General features: G+C 42.1%; 1 protein-coding gene across 1 annotated transcript in view; it reads right to left on the reverse strand.

Moving 5' to 3' along the window:
• CALCR (calcitonin receptor) overlaps positions 1–19,653 on the reverse strand; it is a 178,992-nt gene that overhangs the window by 70,577 nt on the left and 88,762 nt on the right. Inside the window, exon 2 of the mRNA XM_075049378.1 lies at positions 5,388–5,478. Coding sequence (XP_074905479.1) covers positions 5,388–5,438 — 51 coding nt within the window. The 5' untranslated portion in view covers positions 5,439–5,478. The remainder of the gene's footprint in view (positions 1–5,387; positions 5,479–19,653) is intronic.

Here is a 19,653-nt window from a genome sequence, read left to right on the forward strand (position 1 = left end):
CTCTGACGAAGCTGTGACAACAGGAGGAGGCTGTGACAGATCTTCAGCAGCTCTTCCTACCCACCGAAAGGTGGGACCTGCTCTGGACCAGGTGGTGGAACAGCCACTGGCTAAGCAGGAAAAGGCTTGTGCTTACAGTACCTGCACAGACTCAGGTTTTAGAGACTCATGGTGAAAGCTACTGAGCTGGTGTATTGGTTTTATGTGGCAAGGTTTTGGTAGCGGGGGGGGTTACAGGGGTGGCTTCTGTAAGAAGCTGCTGGAAGCTTCCCCTGTGTTCGAGAGAGAGCGAGCCCATACCAGTCGGCTCTGAGACGGACCCGCCGCCGGCCAAGGCCGAGCCAATCAGTGATAGTGGTAACACCTCTGTGATAACATTTTTAAGAAGGAAAAAAAGTTGGGAGAGTGAGAAACAGCCGCTGGAGAGAGGAGTGAGAACATGTAAGAGAAACAAGCCTGCGGACACCAAGGTCAGTGAAGAAGGAGGGGGAGGAGATGCTCCAGGCGCCGGAGCGAAGATTCCCCTGCAGCCCGTGGTGAAGACCCTGGTGAGGCAGGCTGTCCCCCTGCAGCCCAGGGAGGTCCACGGTGGAGCAGATCTCCACCTGCAGCCCGGGGAGGACCCCACGCCGGAGCAGGTGGGTTCCCGAAGGAGGCTGTGACCCTGTGGGAACCCCACGCTGGAGCAGGCTCCTGGCAGGACCTGCGGATATGTGGAGAGAGGAGCCCGTGGAGCAGGTTTTCTGGCAGGACTTGTGACCCCGTGGGGGACCCGCGCTGGAGCAGTGTGCTCCTGAAGGACTGCACGCCGTGGAAAGGACCCATGCTGGAGCAGTTCGTGAAGAGCTGCAGCCCGTGGGAATGGCCCACGTTGGAGAAGTTCGTGGAGGACTGACCCCGTGGATGGGACCCCACGCTGGAGCGGGGGAAGAGTGTGATCAGCCCTCACCCTGAGGAGGTGAAGCGGCAGAAAATAACATGTGATGACCGTAAACCCCATCCCTGTCCCCCTTGTGCCGCTGCGGGGGCTAGGTGGAGAAATCCGGGAGTGAAGTTGTGCCTGGGAAGAAGGGAGGGGTGGCGGGAAGGTGTTCTGAGATTTCATTTTATTTCTCATTACCTTACTCTCGCTGATTTGTAATAAATTGAGCTAATTTTCCCTAAGCTGAGTCTGTTTTGCCCGTGACGGTAATTAGTGAATGATCTCTCCTGTCCTTATCTCGACCCGCAAGCTTTATGTTATATATTTCTCTCCCCTGTCCAGCTGAGGATGGGGGAGTGATAGAACGGCTTTGGTGGGCACCTGGCGTTCAGCCAGGGTCAACCCATCACAGCTGGGCAGGCAGCAGGACCCCAGGGGGACACATGGCCACCCCACCCCACCAGTGCGTATTGCACCCCCAGCTGCGAGGATCAAATGGGTACACCATGAGCGGTGCCCTCATCAGGGTGGCAAATGTTTTACTAATTGGCTTCTGGAGACTTGAACCTACTGCAACTGCGTTGCAAACACACACCAGTTGTGTAGTTACTGAAAATTACATTTAGGCTTTCACATAATTAATTTTCCATGTTTTGTGAATGGGAATTATTCACAAGCCTTTTAGGAGCTGTCACAATGTACCAGATTATGTATAGCTTAGTGACTGAGGCTTGGTAACAATTTGACAGATTTGGACTTAATGAACTTGTACAATATGTTTTTCACTCAAAATTAATTTATTTTAAAGTACAATCTCAGTCTAATGGACCTAATTGAATAATAGTGTGGTCTTCAGCTGCGGCATCCATTTTGTCCTCACTGTGCACTTTGTGGTTGGCTCAGGACAAAACTGGAATGTGTGAAAAAAACTACTCCATCAATTCTCGTGTACAGGATAAGACCAAACTACCATTTGTAGGCACTAGATGACAATTCTTACTTGACATAACTGTGCAGAGAATAGAACTCTCTTTTCTCAATATCCTGCGAAATTGATTCGTCACACAGGAAAGAGACTTTTGTTTCCTTCTCCTCATTCTCTGCAGCTTGATGCCCCTGGACACACTGTGCTGATGCTCCATCTTTCTTGTGGAGAGAAATGTGCACTGAGGAGATGAACTAATTGCTCCAGTGCACAGGGGCTCGTGTACTTGAGGAACAAATCTCAGTCACATTCTGTGGCTCTCAATAATTATCAAAAACTAGAGAGCATCAGGAATAAAGTGAACTAAGAAATAATAAGCAGTTAAATTTTCTAATGGAATTCTCTTTGAATTGTAGAGGACTATCTGGCGATGCATTTTTGTGCATCCAAAACCAAGGGAAGCCATCAAAGAGGAAGACAATAAGGAGTTAAGTTTTATTTCTAAACTAGCAACTGGAGCTTTAGTTTGGAGCAACTGGTGCTTCAGTTTTTGTTTGGCAAAGGTGAGTTATTATGGACCTGTACACAGAAGAGTAAAGTGCTATTTATTCTATGCAAAAAATGACATATGTAAGAGAGAGGGTTTCTATCAGAAGGTACCGAAACCCCTTGGTGACAAGTCTAAAGGAGACTGTGGGAAGGGGCTGTCTATGGACACCATGTAACTAGAGTCTATGACAAAACCTTCAAGGAGAGATATGGGATGAATCTGAGGAAGTCTGCAAAGCACTGACACTGTATGCAGGACAGAGAATGCTCTGACACTGGAAGTGTGTTAGGGAATCACAGCTACCCCAAGAAAAGAAAATTCAGGTAAAAGCATGTCCTTCTCAATAGCGGTAACCACCACAGCGGGACTGGCACCTACAGTGGGACAAATGGCATAAGCAGATTGCCTGGAGCCCAGAGGAGAAAGCAAGGACCTCAATAGATTGTGTTGCTTTGCAACAGCTTGCTGGGAGTGCAGGACACGGACAAGAGGATGACAGTAAACCATCAAAGCCATCAGAGAAGAAAGATCTGGAGGATGGTTTGTGGGATGGGTAGAGAACAGGAATGGGACATCACCCCTGTGTCACAAATCACGTTAATTACTTTATCTTCCTCAACCTCAGACAGTGGCTGACATGTAAGTCCCAGCAGCTCATGGGTCTGGGAACCAAGGTGTGATTAGAAGAACCAACAGAGTGGGATCAGTCTTTTTGGAAGAGTCCTTATTACAGACCGCCAATAAAATGTAAAAAGTGAATGTTTTTCTACCAGCTACAGGTGGGGAAATTTTTGGAAAAATGACTGATGCCAAATATTTTTCATATTTGATCTAATGGCAGTGTTCTGGCAAGTCTCATCAAGGAAACAGAGCTTGTTCATGGCCTCCTTCTATGACCATGGCTTCTCCCTTACCAGAAGATAAATTATTCTAGGATGTGTCTAAGTAGATGACAGTATGGCCACTGCAGTGGGGAAGGAAGGAATATAGAGGTTGAAACAGTGAAAATGTAAGTAAATTTGTGTTTCAGTTATCTATTGAGATCAGAAGTTGGACAGCCCTTTGGTGCAAAGATATCTAAAAGGAAAGGGATGCAGATCTCACTGCAGTTTCTTAAAGAAGTCCTAGACCTGGAGTACTGCAGGAATGAGCACAGAACTAACATTGCACATATGCTATCATGGGTGAGAAATTTAAAAGATTTGTGGACAACAGGGCAAGGATCAGCCCAGTCCTTCAGGGTTGACCTACAAATCCAAGCTGTAGGTCAGAGCACCTCAGATGCTCAGAAATGCTGTTGACAATTTTAGTTATCAGAATATTTACAGTCCTATCACTTGACTGGGGAATTAAAATAACTGTTCCTTCAGTCGGCATTGGCTTGTTATAGGAAGAATCACTGTTCTTTGCCAAGGCCCTTGTCAGGCTATGCAGATCAGCTGGGATTCAAACCCAGAAGGAATCTGGTCCCTGTCAGGCTGTTTTATGAGACACATCTCTAACCATGGGTGATTTCCCAGCCAGTGGATTGCTATGTGCATCCCTTGCAGGGCTATGTGGAACAGCCACAATAGGTCACAAATACCAGAATATTCCAATATACCTCAAGGCAGAAGACTTCTGCCAAGCACAGGGATGATTCCTCAAATCATTAACCAATTCTGGACAAATTCTTCTGAGACCAAGTTAGCAGAAATGTATTAACTTTCCTCCATTCTTTCTCCTGCTCTCCGGCTCTTCTTTGGTTGAGGGTTCTAATGCTGAACTATGAATTCATTATTTTACCAAAGCAAGGTGTTCTTTGCTGTTCTCCTGGGTTCTCCATGATCTCATTTAATTGTTTTCTTTTTCCCTCTTTCTATCCATTGTTCTCTTATTGTTCTCTACTTTCATTCCTTCCTTTTTATCCATATAAATTTAAGTGGCAAACAGCACCGGGGGCAAGTTATGCTAGGCTGAGAGAAGAGGAGGGACACAACCCAACAAACAAACCAGGGAGAGCAGTCTCTACTGTTCCCCAACATGTGTTCTAGCCCCATTTCTACAACTTATAGCCAGAAAGGATGGGAGTTGATGGAGAGATGCACACAAATGTTCCACATTCAGGTGTTGGAAGAGAAGATGAGAAGCAGAGGGGCATGAGGAGCTAATCAACAAAACACAAGAAGAGTAAGAATCAAAGCTTTCTTCAGGAACACAGAGATAAACAGTTAGTTGGGGAATAAGGTGGCATCCAGCATGCAAGTTACTCATACCACACCAAGGTAGAGAGGTGCTTGTTCCCAGTAGCATCATTCAGACATATTCTCACCATTCTGTAACTGAAGCTCTGGGCAGTATTCTCATTTCTGACTACATGTAATGTCTATGATTTTATGATAATTGCTAATAATTTGAGGTTTCACAAGTAGAGATTGGAGAAAGCATTCAACTTACATGAGAGGTATTTAGGTAGAAATTAATTTACTACATGTTTAGAACACCAGTTACTCAGCCATGTTGCATACATTGAAATAACTGTAATATTGATATTAAACAGTTGAAAATAGCATTTGAACTGAATAACTAAACTTTATACTGTTATTTTCCATTTCAGTTGCTTTCCTAATAGCAGAGTAACTATAAACAGTGAGAAACCACAATTACTTAAGTCAGTCTGTCTCACACAACCAAGTTAAGGAAGTTTTCAAACACGTTAAGTTTCCATGTCACTTATATGTTGCAGCCTGTAAAACAGAGAAATGAAAAATCACATGCATTACCTTCTTCAGACTGCCAGTTCTATCTCACTAAGAAACAATGGTTTCAAGTTCAAACTTTTATGCAATATCTTATTTAGAAACTTTATTAACCTTATTTTGAAATTTATCGGTAAGGGAACTCATTCCTTCACCTGTGCAGTATAACAAATATAACAGTACTCATTTTTCTGAACATCACAAGTTTAAATTTGGCATGTGTCATGAGCGGTTCAGTTTTCTCATACTTACAATTAGAAAGATGATCAGTAGTAAGAAGCAACCGTGGGTTGTTTTTTTCATTGTGGAGTCTTCCTGGAGAGACACGTCGTAGCTGACCCTTCTGGGAATTAAAGAACAAAAACAAAAGCAGCATTAGACTTTACCTGTTAAGATGAAATCCTTGTCTTTGTGTATGAGCATCTTTTCAGACTTAAAGTGGACTCCCTGTGTGTGTGTGTGTGTGTGTGTGTCCAGCCCTGCATGTGCTCATGTTTGATTTCACTGGAGGCCGGTATGCTTTTAATTTGGCCTCCTCTGTAGATCTCTAGTGGTGAATTCAGCTGATGTGGGATACAGCTCCATGTTACTACATCACCAGCAGCAGAATTGGGTTAAGCTCTGTGTCTTTGCCAGCTGAGGCTACCCTGGTTGTCCTGATTCAGCTGCTTCTGACCTTCACAGCTGCAGACCTATGAAGAATCTGGGTATTTTAAAAATGACCTAAAAACCCCAGAAAGATCTGGTTCACAGATAAGCATAATGGCAGCTTAAAAAGCATATCTATGGGGCTAGAGAAAGCCAGAGGTTGGGTAACACCCAGCTAGGTGAACAAGCAAGTGTGGCAGGAAAAGAGAGACACTGGGAACCAGACCATGGGATTGCATGCTCCCTAATGCAGCTAGCTGGGCCAGGCTGCGGATGCACACATGGCAGCGTAACCCTCTGGCTGTCGAGAACGACTGCTTCAGCCGCATAAAGTACAGGAGAGGCAGAGCATGGACACGACTCCACAGGCTGGGAGGGAACTGGATTGGCAGCTTTTTGGTTTTCTTTTTTTTTCCTAAATCAACACCCATCTGGCCTTTCTGGGAAAAATATCCAGGGGCCACCATGTATCATCATATTGCTTCACAGTTTTGGGAGTTCAAGCAAGCAAAGCTCTTTGCATTAACACATCATTTTTAGTTTTATAAAAATGGAACTTCTGCATTAGAGTGAGAAACATGGCTTTCATCAAGACACGGTGCATTCTGATGTCTCATGGACCACTAGTGGTGCATGGGCTGAGCAACATGCCTGTAGATCACCTGCAGCCACAGTAAGACAGTGAGCACTCACACAACTTTATTTTTTCAGACAGCTTAAAAACTAGGAGTGAGGTGTTTTCTACCTGGGCAAAAAATCCCGTAAGCACCCTACATATCTGAAACCCAGAAATTTAATAGTAAAAGGCACACAGACTCGGATGCTTAGTCTACTTGACATGTAGCAAGCAACACAACCACTTGTGTAACATTTATCTCTGGAACAGCACTGTAACAGCTTTTCTCATCTTGAAATGGTCTCAAGGTCACCCATTTTCAGAGGGAAAGGAAAATACGAGATAAGTTGTAACTGTCCTTATCTAAACCAGAAATATGTAATCTCAAAATGTAATAAAGGTGTGGCACTTCCACTTTAGTGTAGCACACGTGGATGTAAATCTCCTACAAGATCCCAATGGGAGCATTGCAGTTCTGTGTCACTGAGATTACATAAAACACAAAGTGATGGAAAAGGGGGTTCAGAGGATTTGCCTCTAATAAGAAGTAGCCTTATTACTGCCTGAGCCTTGCCAGAACCATTCTGGTGAGCCAGAGGTAATGGGGCAGGCAAATGACACAGAAATAATATGTAATTACGCTGTCAGCCACATAGTTGTATTTGATCAGCAATGGTAGACAACTCAACTGAAGCAAAAATTGGACAGCTAGATCAGAGGAAAATGCCTGGAACTGTCTGCATCTTCTCCAGACTATTCACTGCAATGTGTATTGGTTCAAAACTGCCAGAAAGATTCACGAAGATATAAACAATGCATCTTGGTCAGCTGTGCAATGAGCGGATAGACAAGCACGAATATGGTATACATACAGTTACGCACTGTACTGTAAAGTGTTCTGTAGTGTGGTGTAAAGCCAGTCTGGTAGGTGCCTCTATTTTTCTTGCTAGCCTCATTACTTCTGCTGCATCTATAGGGATTTGGTGAAAAGCAGGCAAAGGAAGGACTTTGCCTTACAAACTGTTGACAGTTTTAAAATACACATCACTTTTCACAAACGGCACACAATATTGTGGCCTAGAAAGCATAAGCAAAATCAATAGCAACTGAAGTTACCTGCGAAACATCTACTTTTCCTGTATTTTGTGCTGGGAGTGCTTGCAGCACCAAGTTGGGTTATAGCTGTAGCTGCAGGTAGATCTTACCCTCCTGAGAGTTTGTGAACATTTGTTACTATGTACTGAAAGAGCTATTTAAAATGTTTCTTGCTCCTGTCTCTCCTAATTAAAAAAAAAAAAGCCATCTGTAAAATATATAACACATTATTTTCCCCTCTGTTAACTGTGATGACTGTGCCATATGATACTACATATGAGTAAATGAGTAAGAATTATTTCCCACGCTAAATCTTATATAGTCTTGATATTTCTAATCTTTCTTCTTCTAGTCAGCTCTAACCACAGGAATGGCTGAGATGCTACATAAAATCCAGCATCTCATTTTTCTTCCTCTTTCACAGGAGTGTTTTCCAGTGACACCAGTTTCAACAACTGTTGAACAACAATATTTTAACAGTCCAAGCATAAAGCCCCTGACTAAGAAGTGGCTTTTCTCTACTTTAACCATAAGAATGGCCCATAACACTACAGCACACTTGGGTTAGCACCAGTATTGGATCAAGGATGATGATCGCATTGAAATGAAGAGGAACATGAAGGTAAAAAGTGTTGGTCAATGGGCAGTGCAGAAACACAGGGAGGCAGAAAGACTCACATAAAGGGGAGCTGCAAGAGATGGACCCTGTCAGCCTCCGGATGGAGAACAGACCAGCATCTCCATGGCTCTGCCCCTGTCTCCAGTGATCCAGGTTCAGGTGTGACGTGACAGGCAAGCTGGGATGTGCAAAGCAGTACACTAGGGTGCCTTGGGTTTTGGGTCTTTTGTGCTAGAACTGTCACTTTTTTATACCAACTACTGCCCACGGACAGCCTGCTTGCAGCTGAAGGGAGCCTGGTCAGACCAAAGCAGCCTCACGGAGACCATAGTTGCACTGGAGCTGTGCTACCAGGAACACAGGGGGAGAAATCAGAAATGAGCCTGGTCCCTAGTGCATACTCATGCCGTGACTCAAGCACACATGGGCTTTCATGACAGTACCTGTGAAAGGCATTTCTCCTTGCCTTCTTCTGGCTGCTTATTACCACCTGACTTGTGCTACCTCCACATCCACACTATAGGGCCACACTATGAAGCAGGTCAGGAAATCAGTTTTCAGCTACACACTTAGAATAGAATACATGTTTTTTACCATTAGAGATGGAGGAACAATAAATTCTAATCTTTCAAGCTGTTTTATGCGTAGGTATTTCAGATGGCTCTTCACTGCAGATGTTTCAAGGTATGCATGAGGTTTTCCTGAGATGATGCTTATTACAATAAACAACAGGAATTATAGATAATGTACTGATAGTTCTTGGGATCACTGGACCTAATGTAAGAGTGATTATTATGGGGGTTTAATAAGTTTACAATGACCCCAAAATTTGTTTCATTTGCTGAAGTTCACAGGCAGGTTTTAGGTGCTGTCCTGATTCCTGTTTCTATACTATTTATCCTTTTTCCATAAGTCCAACAATGTCCTTGCTTGATGTTAAGATAATATAATGTGCTTCACGCATTTCAATTTTAGAACATCCATATCTAGTGATTCATCACAAGCACATTGCTAAAGCCCAGTACTTTTCCATTATTGTATTAATTCTTCACCCTCTGTTGCTTATAATAGTTATGTATGACATCCCCGTCTGTTTTTTAACCAAGAATATTGTTCCTTCTTTCTTCATAAATGTAGCATAGCTCATTATGTGCTAAGATATTCCTCCTGCTTCAGCTATTATAGTAATACTATTGACACCTTGGGATTAGTCCTAAAGCTCATCTGAGGATGAGCATAGCATCCTGCTTAGTAATGACATCTCTTTTGGCTCTGTCCTGATTTCTGCAGCTGTAGTACTAAGCTGAACAGGGCTTCAATTACAATTACCATCCCGTTACCCAGAAGGTGGGACAACCCTCCCTGCACAGCCAGTTGCACAAGGCAAACAAGGGGAGACAAATTTAGTCAGAAAGGAGGATATAAGGGGGAAGATTCAAAAGAGGGCAGTAAAGCAACACTTCTTTGCAGAGGTCTGAAGAAATGATAAGAAAGAAAGGCTTTTTTGGAGGAAGAACTGGAAAAAACCTCTCATTTAATTATTCTGCTCTGATAATTCTGCAATGCCATCTTTCACAATAGTGCTGACATACCTTTGGAGGGAGAAATGGTTTTAACGGCACAAAACAGGACTTGTGGGGGTTGTAGCTAAGAACAGAAGTGTGATGCAAAAATATCTCTTTCTCAGTTGGTGTATTACCCCCAGAAACTTTGAAAATTCACTTACTACCTCCTTGTTTGGCTGCAAGTTCCTTACAGGGCTTCCTTTCCACTCCATGCAGCTTTCTCGGGGTGAATAACTGTGGACCCGCCTCCAACCCCAAGGTCTCTAGGATTTCTTAACTGGTGGAGAGGCTTTCAGACCCACCTAGGGAGTGCCTTGCCACTCAGCACAGAAGGGCACCAACCCACTCTACCTGCGTTCACACTGGAGCAGGAAACACAGGGCAGAGGCATGTGGGCAAGACATAGGCAAGCCAGCAGACCTTGCTGCTGAGCATTTAGGGAATTTGGATCCAAGGAGGAGGTTGTAGGTCTGTTTGCATTACCAAATGCACAGATAGTCTGGGGGAAAGTACTAAAATTGTCCCCTCATTCCCAGCTGGACATTTTACCTCTGTGTTCCTAATTTAGGCTACTGCTTTGGGCCAGGAGTGAGCTGTACATCACACTTCTATAACCCCAGGTCCTGCGCAGACCAGTATTGTAGCTATAGCCTCTTCAGGCAGAGGAAATGCCATGGGTGTGATCCCCACATGAGAAAGGAATACAGCCAGCCCCCCTATTTCCCAAGCACATGCTCTAGCCATTAGCCTGCAATGGTCTGCAAATGGTTTAACTGGCACCAGGATCTTGTGGCAACCACATTTCCAAGGGAAATGGTGAGATCTGCTCAGTTCTTCCTAATATGTCATAAAGCTGGTGGCCATCAGTCCCAGGCGGAGAGATGTGCCTCCCTACAGCCTCTAGTCAAGCGACCAGGAAGATGAGGCAAGGCAGAAGACATATCTAATGTCTTGTACTCCTGTATTCCCGATTGGTTACCTTCACACAGTTCCTTGATCTTTTGTCTAACACTCCTGAAGTTTTCATATGAAAATCTCCTGAGAAATACAGGTTCCAAATTCTTCATTTCAGGCGTCAGGCACCTGAAGGCATTGCTACATGAAAATTGCAGGCATCTAGGTCACTTCCTGGATCTTATCTCATTCCTTTTGGTAGTCTTGGAGATAATTTCACTATCAGGGAGCCAAATGCTCAGTTGTGTCATGACTTCTCAGTTGTTACTCAAGCAGATCACCATTAATTTCCATTAGCTTGCCTGGTGGAGACAGTGAACTGCATCTTGTAGAGCTGAATGTGTGCTATGTTAACAAATTGAAACTATTAGCCATGGCAAATAGGCAATTTCAGACCTACACAGATTAAGCGACCAAATAAATCTACTTTATCGATTCATTTGGATTACATGGGAGCTGTAGTGTTTGTTGCTTCATTTTCCCATCGAAAACTAGTCAAGAAGGGGCTATTTTACCTTAGGCTTCCCTTTAACCAAATCCTTGCCAATAAACTGGACAAAAATAGAAAGAAACAGAAAGTAGCTACAAACTTGTCTGTGTTTACTTTTATGGTAATCACAAAGTTTTGAAAAGCCCCCACACTACCCATCTGAGCAGCCAATATGATCATACACACTATAGAGAAAACTGAAGATGGTTGTTATTAGACTGGGTAATACAACAGAGATAAGTATACTTTGAAAGAAGAAAAAATACAAAAAATGTGCTTTGAATGAGAATTATTTACCTGGGACTCTAATAATATGCAAGCCAAACTACCCAGAAGGTTTTCAGAAAAGGCTGAACCTTTTTATGAAATAAAAGACAGTAAAGCATTAAAGGAGTTAGAGGAGCTGATTCCCTCCACCTGCCAGGGGCACCTGGGGCAAAGGGCCCTTGGTTTCCATTACCTAGGAGGGGAGCTGACGTAGCTAACTGAGCACTGGCACCTAGCTTCTAGGTCCCTGAAGTTAAATGAATCCCATTTGTATTATATATAGAGCTGGTTATGGTATTTCTGCATCCTCTGATGGCTGTTACTGGCAGGTGATTCCTACCACGTATTAGCCAAGAAAATTACTACTTTTTCAGTACTAAGGAAGCCATCCCTAATCCCTCTCTTGGCTGTTGGCCAAGGGGTTTTATGAAGTTTAAAATCGAGTAAAAGCAAAGAAAATTTCAGGAAAGGACTAGCAAAGTATTTCAGGGGATTTGTCGGTAGCCAAAGTTTGAAATACTTACAAAGACTGGACTGTGTCATTTTTTTCAAAAGCTTTAGTTGTTACCTTTTTCAAATGTACTCTAGGAAGGTGTAAAATATGAAGTATTTTAGCCCAAAGTGTTAACAGCAGTATTTGAAGAGAGGCGTTCCAAGCACTTCTGGAGTTTAGCCTCTTACAGGACTTCATGTAACTTGTTGCACATCTCTGAAATTGGTAAAATAATTCTGTTTTACCCAGGAATAGTTGTCTGAACAATGTATACGACCCTATTTTGTACTCTTAGGAATGTGCTTGGGTTTAAGCTGGACATGAAGTTACCCCAGAAAGAACCATCTTTGTTTAAAAAAAGGGGCAGGGGGGGGAGAAAAAGAATACTGCAGAATTCAACTTCAAATATAAATAATAAGCATTTACTGCTGCAATAAATAACATGCTTATTGCTTTTTGGTGTACTGTGCCTCAGCCACATGTTTCCAGCCCTCCCTTGTGCTCATGTTGTAAAGACATGGCCCAGACAGTTACCCCAGCAGAAACTGAGCCCTGGAGGGCATGACTGACAAGGTTTTCTGCCTCCGCAACTCTCTGAACTTACCACAGGCTCTGGTGATAAAAGGGAAGGGGAAGTGATGGCGAGTAACAACAGCACTTCTGTCCTGATATATATCAGTTTAAGCTGTTGTGGAATTAAAATTAAAAGAAAATTGACTTTGGTGCTTTTGCAGTGAAAGAAGAAACAACACATGCAATTGCACTTGTATTCGAGCCATAATACAGTACAGAGAGTAGATCACACTGCATTTCTGGAAAATGAGTTCATCCTCTTCAATCACTATTCGAAGGATACACTCTTAAAATAATCTCACTGTAACAAAACAATGATGGTTCACATAAGAATTAAGTGAGGCTCTCAGCACCCTTCAAAGTGTCGTAGAATGGTTTGGGTTGGAAGGGACCTTAAAGATCATTTAGTCCAACCCCCCTGCCATGGGCAGAGACACCTTCCACTAGACCAGGTTGCTCAAAGCCCCATCCAGCCTGGCCTTGAACACTTCCAGGAATGGGGCATCCACAACCTCTCTGGGCAACCTGTTCCAGTGTCTCACCACCCTCACAGTAAAGAATTTCTTCCTAATATCCTATCTAAATCTACCTTCTTTCATTTTAAAACTGTTGCTCCTTGTCCTGTCACTACAGGGCCTGGTAAAAAAAGTCTTTCTCTGTCTTTCTTATAAGCCCCCTTTAAGTATTGAAAGGCCACAGTGAGGTGTCCCTTGAGTATTCTCTTCTCCAGGGTGAACAACCCCAACTCTCTCAGCCTTTCTTCATGGCTGAGGTATTCCAGCCCTTTGACCATCTTTGTGGCCCTCCTCTGGACCTGCTCAAGAAGGTCCATGTCTTTTTTGTACTGTGGACCCCAGAGCTGAATGTGGTACTCCCAGTGGGGTCTCCTGAGAGCGGAGCAGAGAGGGAGAATCAGCTCCCTCGACCTGGTGGCCGTGCTTCTTTTGATGCAGCTCAGGATACAGTTGGCATATCATATTGTTCATATCTGATGCTGAAGGCTTTACTTTTGTTTGGTTTTACAGTCAGATTTGTAATGCTAATGTTAAATACAAACCTTACATTTCTGAAGTATCACTCAAGATTTTACTAGCTCTCCTTTCAGTAACAGACAACAAGATAAAACCAGCAATATTTTAAAAAAACTTACCAAATGCCAGTAAACGTTATCATGTTAAATTCAAGTATTTTCAAGTTATAGAACAAAGAAGCAGAAAGTTGTGTAATAAAGCAGAGAAGTAAAATCTATAGCAGAGCATTCCTGATATTCTAAGAGTGCTTGAATAACGGGACTAGATGAAGCAGCTTTGGCTAGTGGTCTACCATGTGATAGATGAAATCAACCACACTGCAGGAATGCCAAGCTCATCACTGAACATCCCTCAAAGCAGAACACTTCCTTGCCATTTCACTACACTGTGAAGCTGTGGTTTAGCATCTCACATAGTAGCATAGTATAATTTTAGCCTTTTAGGCACAGCTGTGAAAGGTCTTTTCGAAAGTGCTTGCAATTTTTGGAGGGCTTTGCAGAAGTGCTTGTAAAATGAGCAAGTATGCAATTATCTAATCTTGGTGACATTGCAGCTTGGATGCATCCAGAAGCTTGGGATCAATACTACCCTGCTGTAGAGCAAAGACTTCAAAGGAGTTGCATATATTTATGTCAGATTATAATCTTTTGCATAGCTTTCAAAATTAAAACAGATATTTGGAATTAATCTGTATCTGTAATTCTCTTCTTTTCAGAGACCTTATGACCTGCAAAATAATCTTTGTTGCTAACTTTAATAACATTAGTATAATTTACAATGAGAATTGTGAGGGCTAGAGCTAAATAAACATTGCTAAATAAACTGAAATATATTACATTCGGTCAAAACTCTGTGAGTTAAGGAAAAAGCCACCTCCATGGTTGCCTTACAACTTTAACTGGACCGGCATCCTGACCATACTGTACATACAGCCTAGGTCTTATGTACAGTACATGCCTGTCAATGCATTTAAAAATATTCTAAAAAGTATTTGAGTTCAGTGGAACAAGAATATAATGACAAGGCAGATCTGGATGGACTTCGCAAGCACACATGAAGAGTTAGGGAGAAGCAAGAAAAACTGCAGGATACAGGTTGAATGTAAGGGCATTGCTTTTTCTAATTCCCAAGTTATTTCTGTATCACATTGGAAGAATCTTCATCTAATTGGATGAATGCAACCTCATATGTGATATTCTTCCCTCTTGGATCAATACTGTTTTGGATTAATACTTTTTTGATTCCATATATTAAGATTTGTGTTAAAATTTTTCTTTCAGCTGCAGCATATACTGGAAAGAAAAATAGTTATTTAATATTTATTTGTGGCCAATTTTCTCTCAGTTTTCCATTCGATCCTTCCCCAGGCAAACTCCCACTGGTCCTTTTTTTGTAACCATACATTCCTATAGATTATTTGAAGCAAGTGAATATTTTATGGGGTGGGAAAAAAACCAAGAAAAATATTATACTTTCTTATTATGTCACTGTTTTTATATAAATCATATAAAGTGTGAAAAATCCTGTGAGTGGATTGTTATAAATCAAATGCACATGACACACATTTAAAGCATTTTTTTCCCCATTTGGCAGCAGAATAACCCATGCTACAGCTGGATGTAGGTTTCATTTCTGCCCTGACAAAAATGAGCCTGTGTTGAAACACTAATACTTTTTTCTTGAGTCTGGTTCTAATTTTATAGCAGCTCTGCTAATAATGAATAGAAATCCTAATTATGATTTGAAGTCAGAATATGTCACCATTGATCTGGAGGGGTTGTATCTAATGGGGTATTTTAAATGCCCTAATAGAGACAGACAAGCTTTGAGGCATGCAAGCCCCCTTGTGACAGTCTCTGAAGAAGGCTTTGTGTGTCTCAGGTCTTGGCTAACTCTTACATATATACCAGTTGGTCTACTTAGAGAGTTATTGTCTCTGCTGGCAAACCTTGCTTTACCTATGCTCTTAAACTACTATATCTACTGCAACACTGATATGTCTGTTACCACGTCTACACTACAATAAATAGAAAAGTGACCCAAAGCTGTCATTGTAATTTAGACTATTTTTACAACTGATGTAATGATGAATGAAGATATAATGGTGTAATGAATGACGCAGATATAAGGAAACACAGGTAAGTCAGTAAAAACAAGATTATCTCCATCTTGGATACTGTGTTGTCCCTGCCAGGAATTACGGCACCATTACTATAAAGGGTTAGATTGAATTTAACAGTCTAAATTTCCAGTTTCAGTTAGGGCAAAATCCACACATTGCTCACTATGGCATTACACATTCACTACAGAAGTTCAATGGGGCAATTTACGCATTGTAAATTACTATGAACTGACATTTTACCAAGAGGTAGCTATTAGACACTTAAATTAAAATTCTGTGGAAGACTTCAAGACTAACATATGTGAAGACATTTACTTTCAATGATAACTAGGCAGGTGAGGTTTGTAGTGGACACACGCGTGCTTAGGTTAGAATAAAGGGGGGAACGGGTCTTTGCAGAGGCCTGCAGAGAGAAGGTTAGTGTTTTCTTTACGGTTCTTCTCCTCTTCTGTAAATTAGAGTGGATTAGCAAGGAATACAGATAGGGAATGGGAATCACCTGAACAGTGAGACAAGACATTACTGGTGTAACTCACTCACATATTCCTAGAAAATCTTATAAAAAGCCTTGGTTCTTTGTCCCAAATGTCCTTCCAGGCTTGCAGTCTTGGTTCATCCAGGTATCCCACAGGGATAGACGGGTCCAGGTGAGACACAAGGTATTTGCAAGAAAACAAGGCCTGGAGATGGCTAAATTAGATGGTGGCTGAAACATGTGCACGAGCCTTGTCAATTGAAGGGCCTGTCATTACTTGCTACCAAGATTAGCTTTGACCTTTCAGGGAAATCCGCTGCCAGCCCCCATACCATGCAAACAGCAGCTCTGGTGCCCTCTTCCTCTGCTTATAAATATTAATAAGCAGAAGAATTATCATGAACCCTTGCGGGGTTCAGAGTCTCAGCAAAGACCTCACACAGATTCTAAATACACATAACTATCAATGGCCAATCACCTATCACAGAAGCTGTATTGGCACCGAAGTATTCAGGTCCATGGAAGAAGGCTTTGTCATCTGGCAGATCAGAGGTGGACGAAATGTTCCCAAAAAAGAAAAATCATGAAGCAGGAGGAACCCAGTACAACAGCGAAACAAGTCCTTTCACTACAACCTTGCCGGCCAGGAAAAGCAGAGCACAGGCTTTGGATCTTTAGGTCTTTGACTGCATCGTTCTGCTAAGATGAGCTACTATAAATAAGTTCTTGAGGAGTTAGTGAAGCTCTGCTTGCATTAAGCTGCATTTATTGAAGATCTCTTCCTGTCCTGCAATCTGAGGACAACACTGAGAATTTGGGCTCTCTCACAGATTACAGGCTGACACTTTGCTCTTGCTGCCCACTTTGTTGGGGGTAATCTCAGTGCTGGATCCTCCAAAGTGCCAAGGTTCTCACTGCCTTCAGCAGAAACTGCAATACAGACACAAAGCAGCAGAACTGCCCTTCTGGGAGTCCTGGGTTTTCCTTCTTCCATTCCACATATTAAGTGGAGCTCTGAGACAGCACTGGGAAGCTAACCTATACACCCCATAAAGGAAAAAGGCATAGCTTGGGAATGATTTGTTATCACCAATGTTGGCTCCTCAGAACCTGTTAAATGTAATACAGATCTTTTTATTGGCCTCTTGTCATTACTACTGTCCCATTTGCTATTACTGTGATTATTTCAAATTAATTTATCTGATTTCGCTCTCCTTTCATCTGTTATTTTGTACCTTGGCAGACAGCTCATGCTTAGCCTAATTTTGTGCTGGACGGGGCACTGGTGGGGAGCAGGGCCTACTCTGAAGCATCTTGTTAGCCAGGGCCGGTGAGACATGCTGTGGGTGAAGCATCATGTGCTCTGGTTCCCACCTGCTCCATTGTTAGGACTGAAAGCCTCTGGGGCCATTGCAGTTCTCAAGCAAGTCAGTCAAAGCCCATTTATGATCACTTCTAACATAATGTATTTCTTCAGGCTGCCAAAACTAACTCTCAATGCTTCCTTATGCCAAGGTTTGCTTTTGGTAAACTCTTAATATACACTGGCTACAGCCTGTCTTTAGCAGGGTTTTATTTCATTGGGGCTGCTGAACTGAATTTCTGACTCCATTACCCAAGGAATTCAGAACCAACCCCAAAATGACAGCTGAAGTCACTAATGAGGACAAGCCTCCAAGTTTTGAGTCAGCTGAAAATATAGAGTCAGTTTTACTTTCCTGAGCACAGCCCAGACCCATGCAGGTGCCATGGAGCTGTTCTTCAGTTTAACCTATAGAGCTAAAACTTGGACACTTATGTAACAGCTAGGCTTAGGGTTGCCCCAAATCTTCCTACCAAATCCTGCTGCAGAGACAAAGGATAATCTGGACCACAAATGATAAAGTTAAACAGGAAAAGAAATGTCTCCAATATAGCAGCCTATTTGTAAGGCTTTTCAAAATAAAAACCTGGAAGTAGTCTGTAATTCTCAGCAAGATTTTTCCTGTTACACCATAGGTTGCCAACTTGAGTATTTATTTCACTGGCAATGAGTAAAAAGACCTGAAACTTTAGCCTCTCTGTGCTGTTAATGACTTCAAATACCCATCCATGATCAAAAGCTTCATGTGGAAAAATAATAGATGGTCTCTTCCATAAATTACGTTGCCAGACAAAGGGCCTTCATATGGAAAGTACTTTATATAGCAGACAGAGGACAAAAGGGAAGCCTGTTTGGATGAGCACTGAGATTCAGAAAAGATTTCTAGGAGCTTTGGAAAGAAGTCAGCATAGTCTATTCAACAGCAGCTACGGCTGACCTTGCTTGACATCCTGACTGTCTTGCTGAATCCAAGCCTTTGTGCATGTGTGTGTTTGTGTGTGTGTAAGTTTCTGCAGAGCTGTATAAAATCTCAAGATGTAGGGTATTTAACACAGCCTAGCTCTCATGGGATCTGTAGAGGTTGTGTCTTGACGTTTTTTTGCCCTTCTTCTGGTGTTGATTTGGCCTTCTAGGTGATGCAGAGAGTTCAGGCTCTTGTTTGCTTATAAGCAAGTTGTAGCTTTTGCCTGAAGCTTCCTGAGTATTCATCCTGATGAAGCACTTGACCTTTCTATGAAGTATGTTTTTCAGGCACCACCAAATTAAAAAGCACCTAAAGAATGTTTTTCTCAAACAATCTAAATATTTCTAATTATGTCTGCATTTTGAATCTTCTGCACTGTACTTAGATAGCCGACTTCACCAAGGTAGTGGGAGGCCCAACTCTGTTTTATTGGAATAAGATCTAGTTTTGCATATAATATAGTTCCCACATTGCACATATACAAGCAAAAATGCAATGTAAAAGCCACGTATTTTATTTGTGGGCCGCAAACAGCATCTGGATGTTTTTTTTCTTTATTAAAAGTATGCAGATTTAATTGTTGGGTTTTTTTATTAACTCATTTGATATCAGTATGTGCAAGATAATACCACTTTTGTAGTCTCATTCATTGATTCCATTTGAGCAGGTGTTTCACAGAGCTACAAGGAAAAGCAATGCTTTAACAGAGGAAGACATCACCATAAAGCAACAAATGAGCTCAGGAGCAGGATTGGCACTGGAAAATAAAGTTGTATGTTTGCGTAGCTCTGTAGCCTGAATCTTGTTTGGGACAGAAGGAATGGAGGGGTCTACAAAAGGAACCTTTCAGTAGAATAAGTCTTGCCAAGCTGGTATTATTTCAGCTGTGGAAAAACATCTTGACTATTCCTATGTAAGAGTACAGCTCACAGCAAAGACACAAGTAGCAGAACTTGCTTTTCCATGGCCATATGTCCTAAAATGTCTTCTTCCAGACCTTGTAGTCATAGTTCCCTTCTCTATATTTAGCACTTTCCCACTATCTTTTATCTCGTTTTCCAGCTGCATTTTTTTCCAGAAGATACTATTCCCACCTTCTTTAAGTATATTCTTAATGCAGTCCTATACTGACAGCACAGAGCTCTACAGCATATGACAATGAAAAATCTGGTGTAACATTAATTTAGTCTACTGTCAGTGAATATTGTGTTAATTGCTTTCCATATTTATTTGGTAAAACACC

The sequence above is a fragment of the Buteo buteo genome, chromosome 2 (genome assembly GCF_964188355.1).
Source record: "Buteo buteo chromosome 2, bButBut1.hap1.1, whole genome shotgun sequence".
Taxonomy (NCBI): Eukaryota; Metazoa; Chordata; class Aves; order Accipitriformes; family Accipitridae; genus Buteo; species Buteo buteo.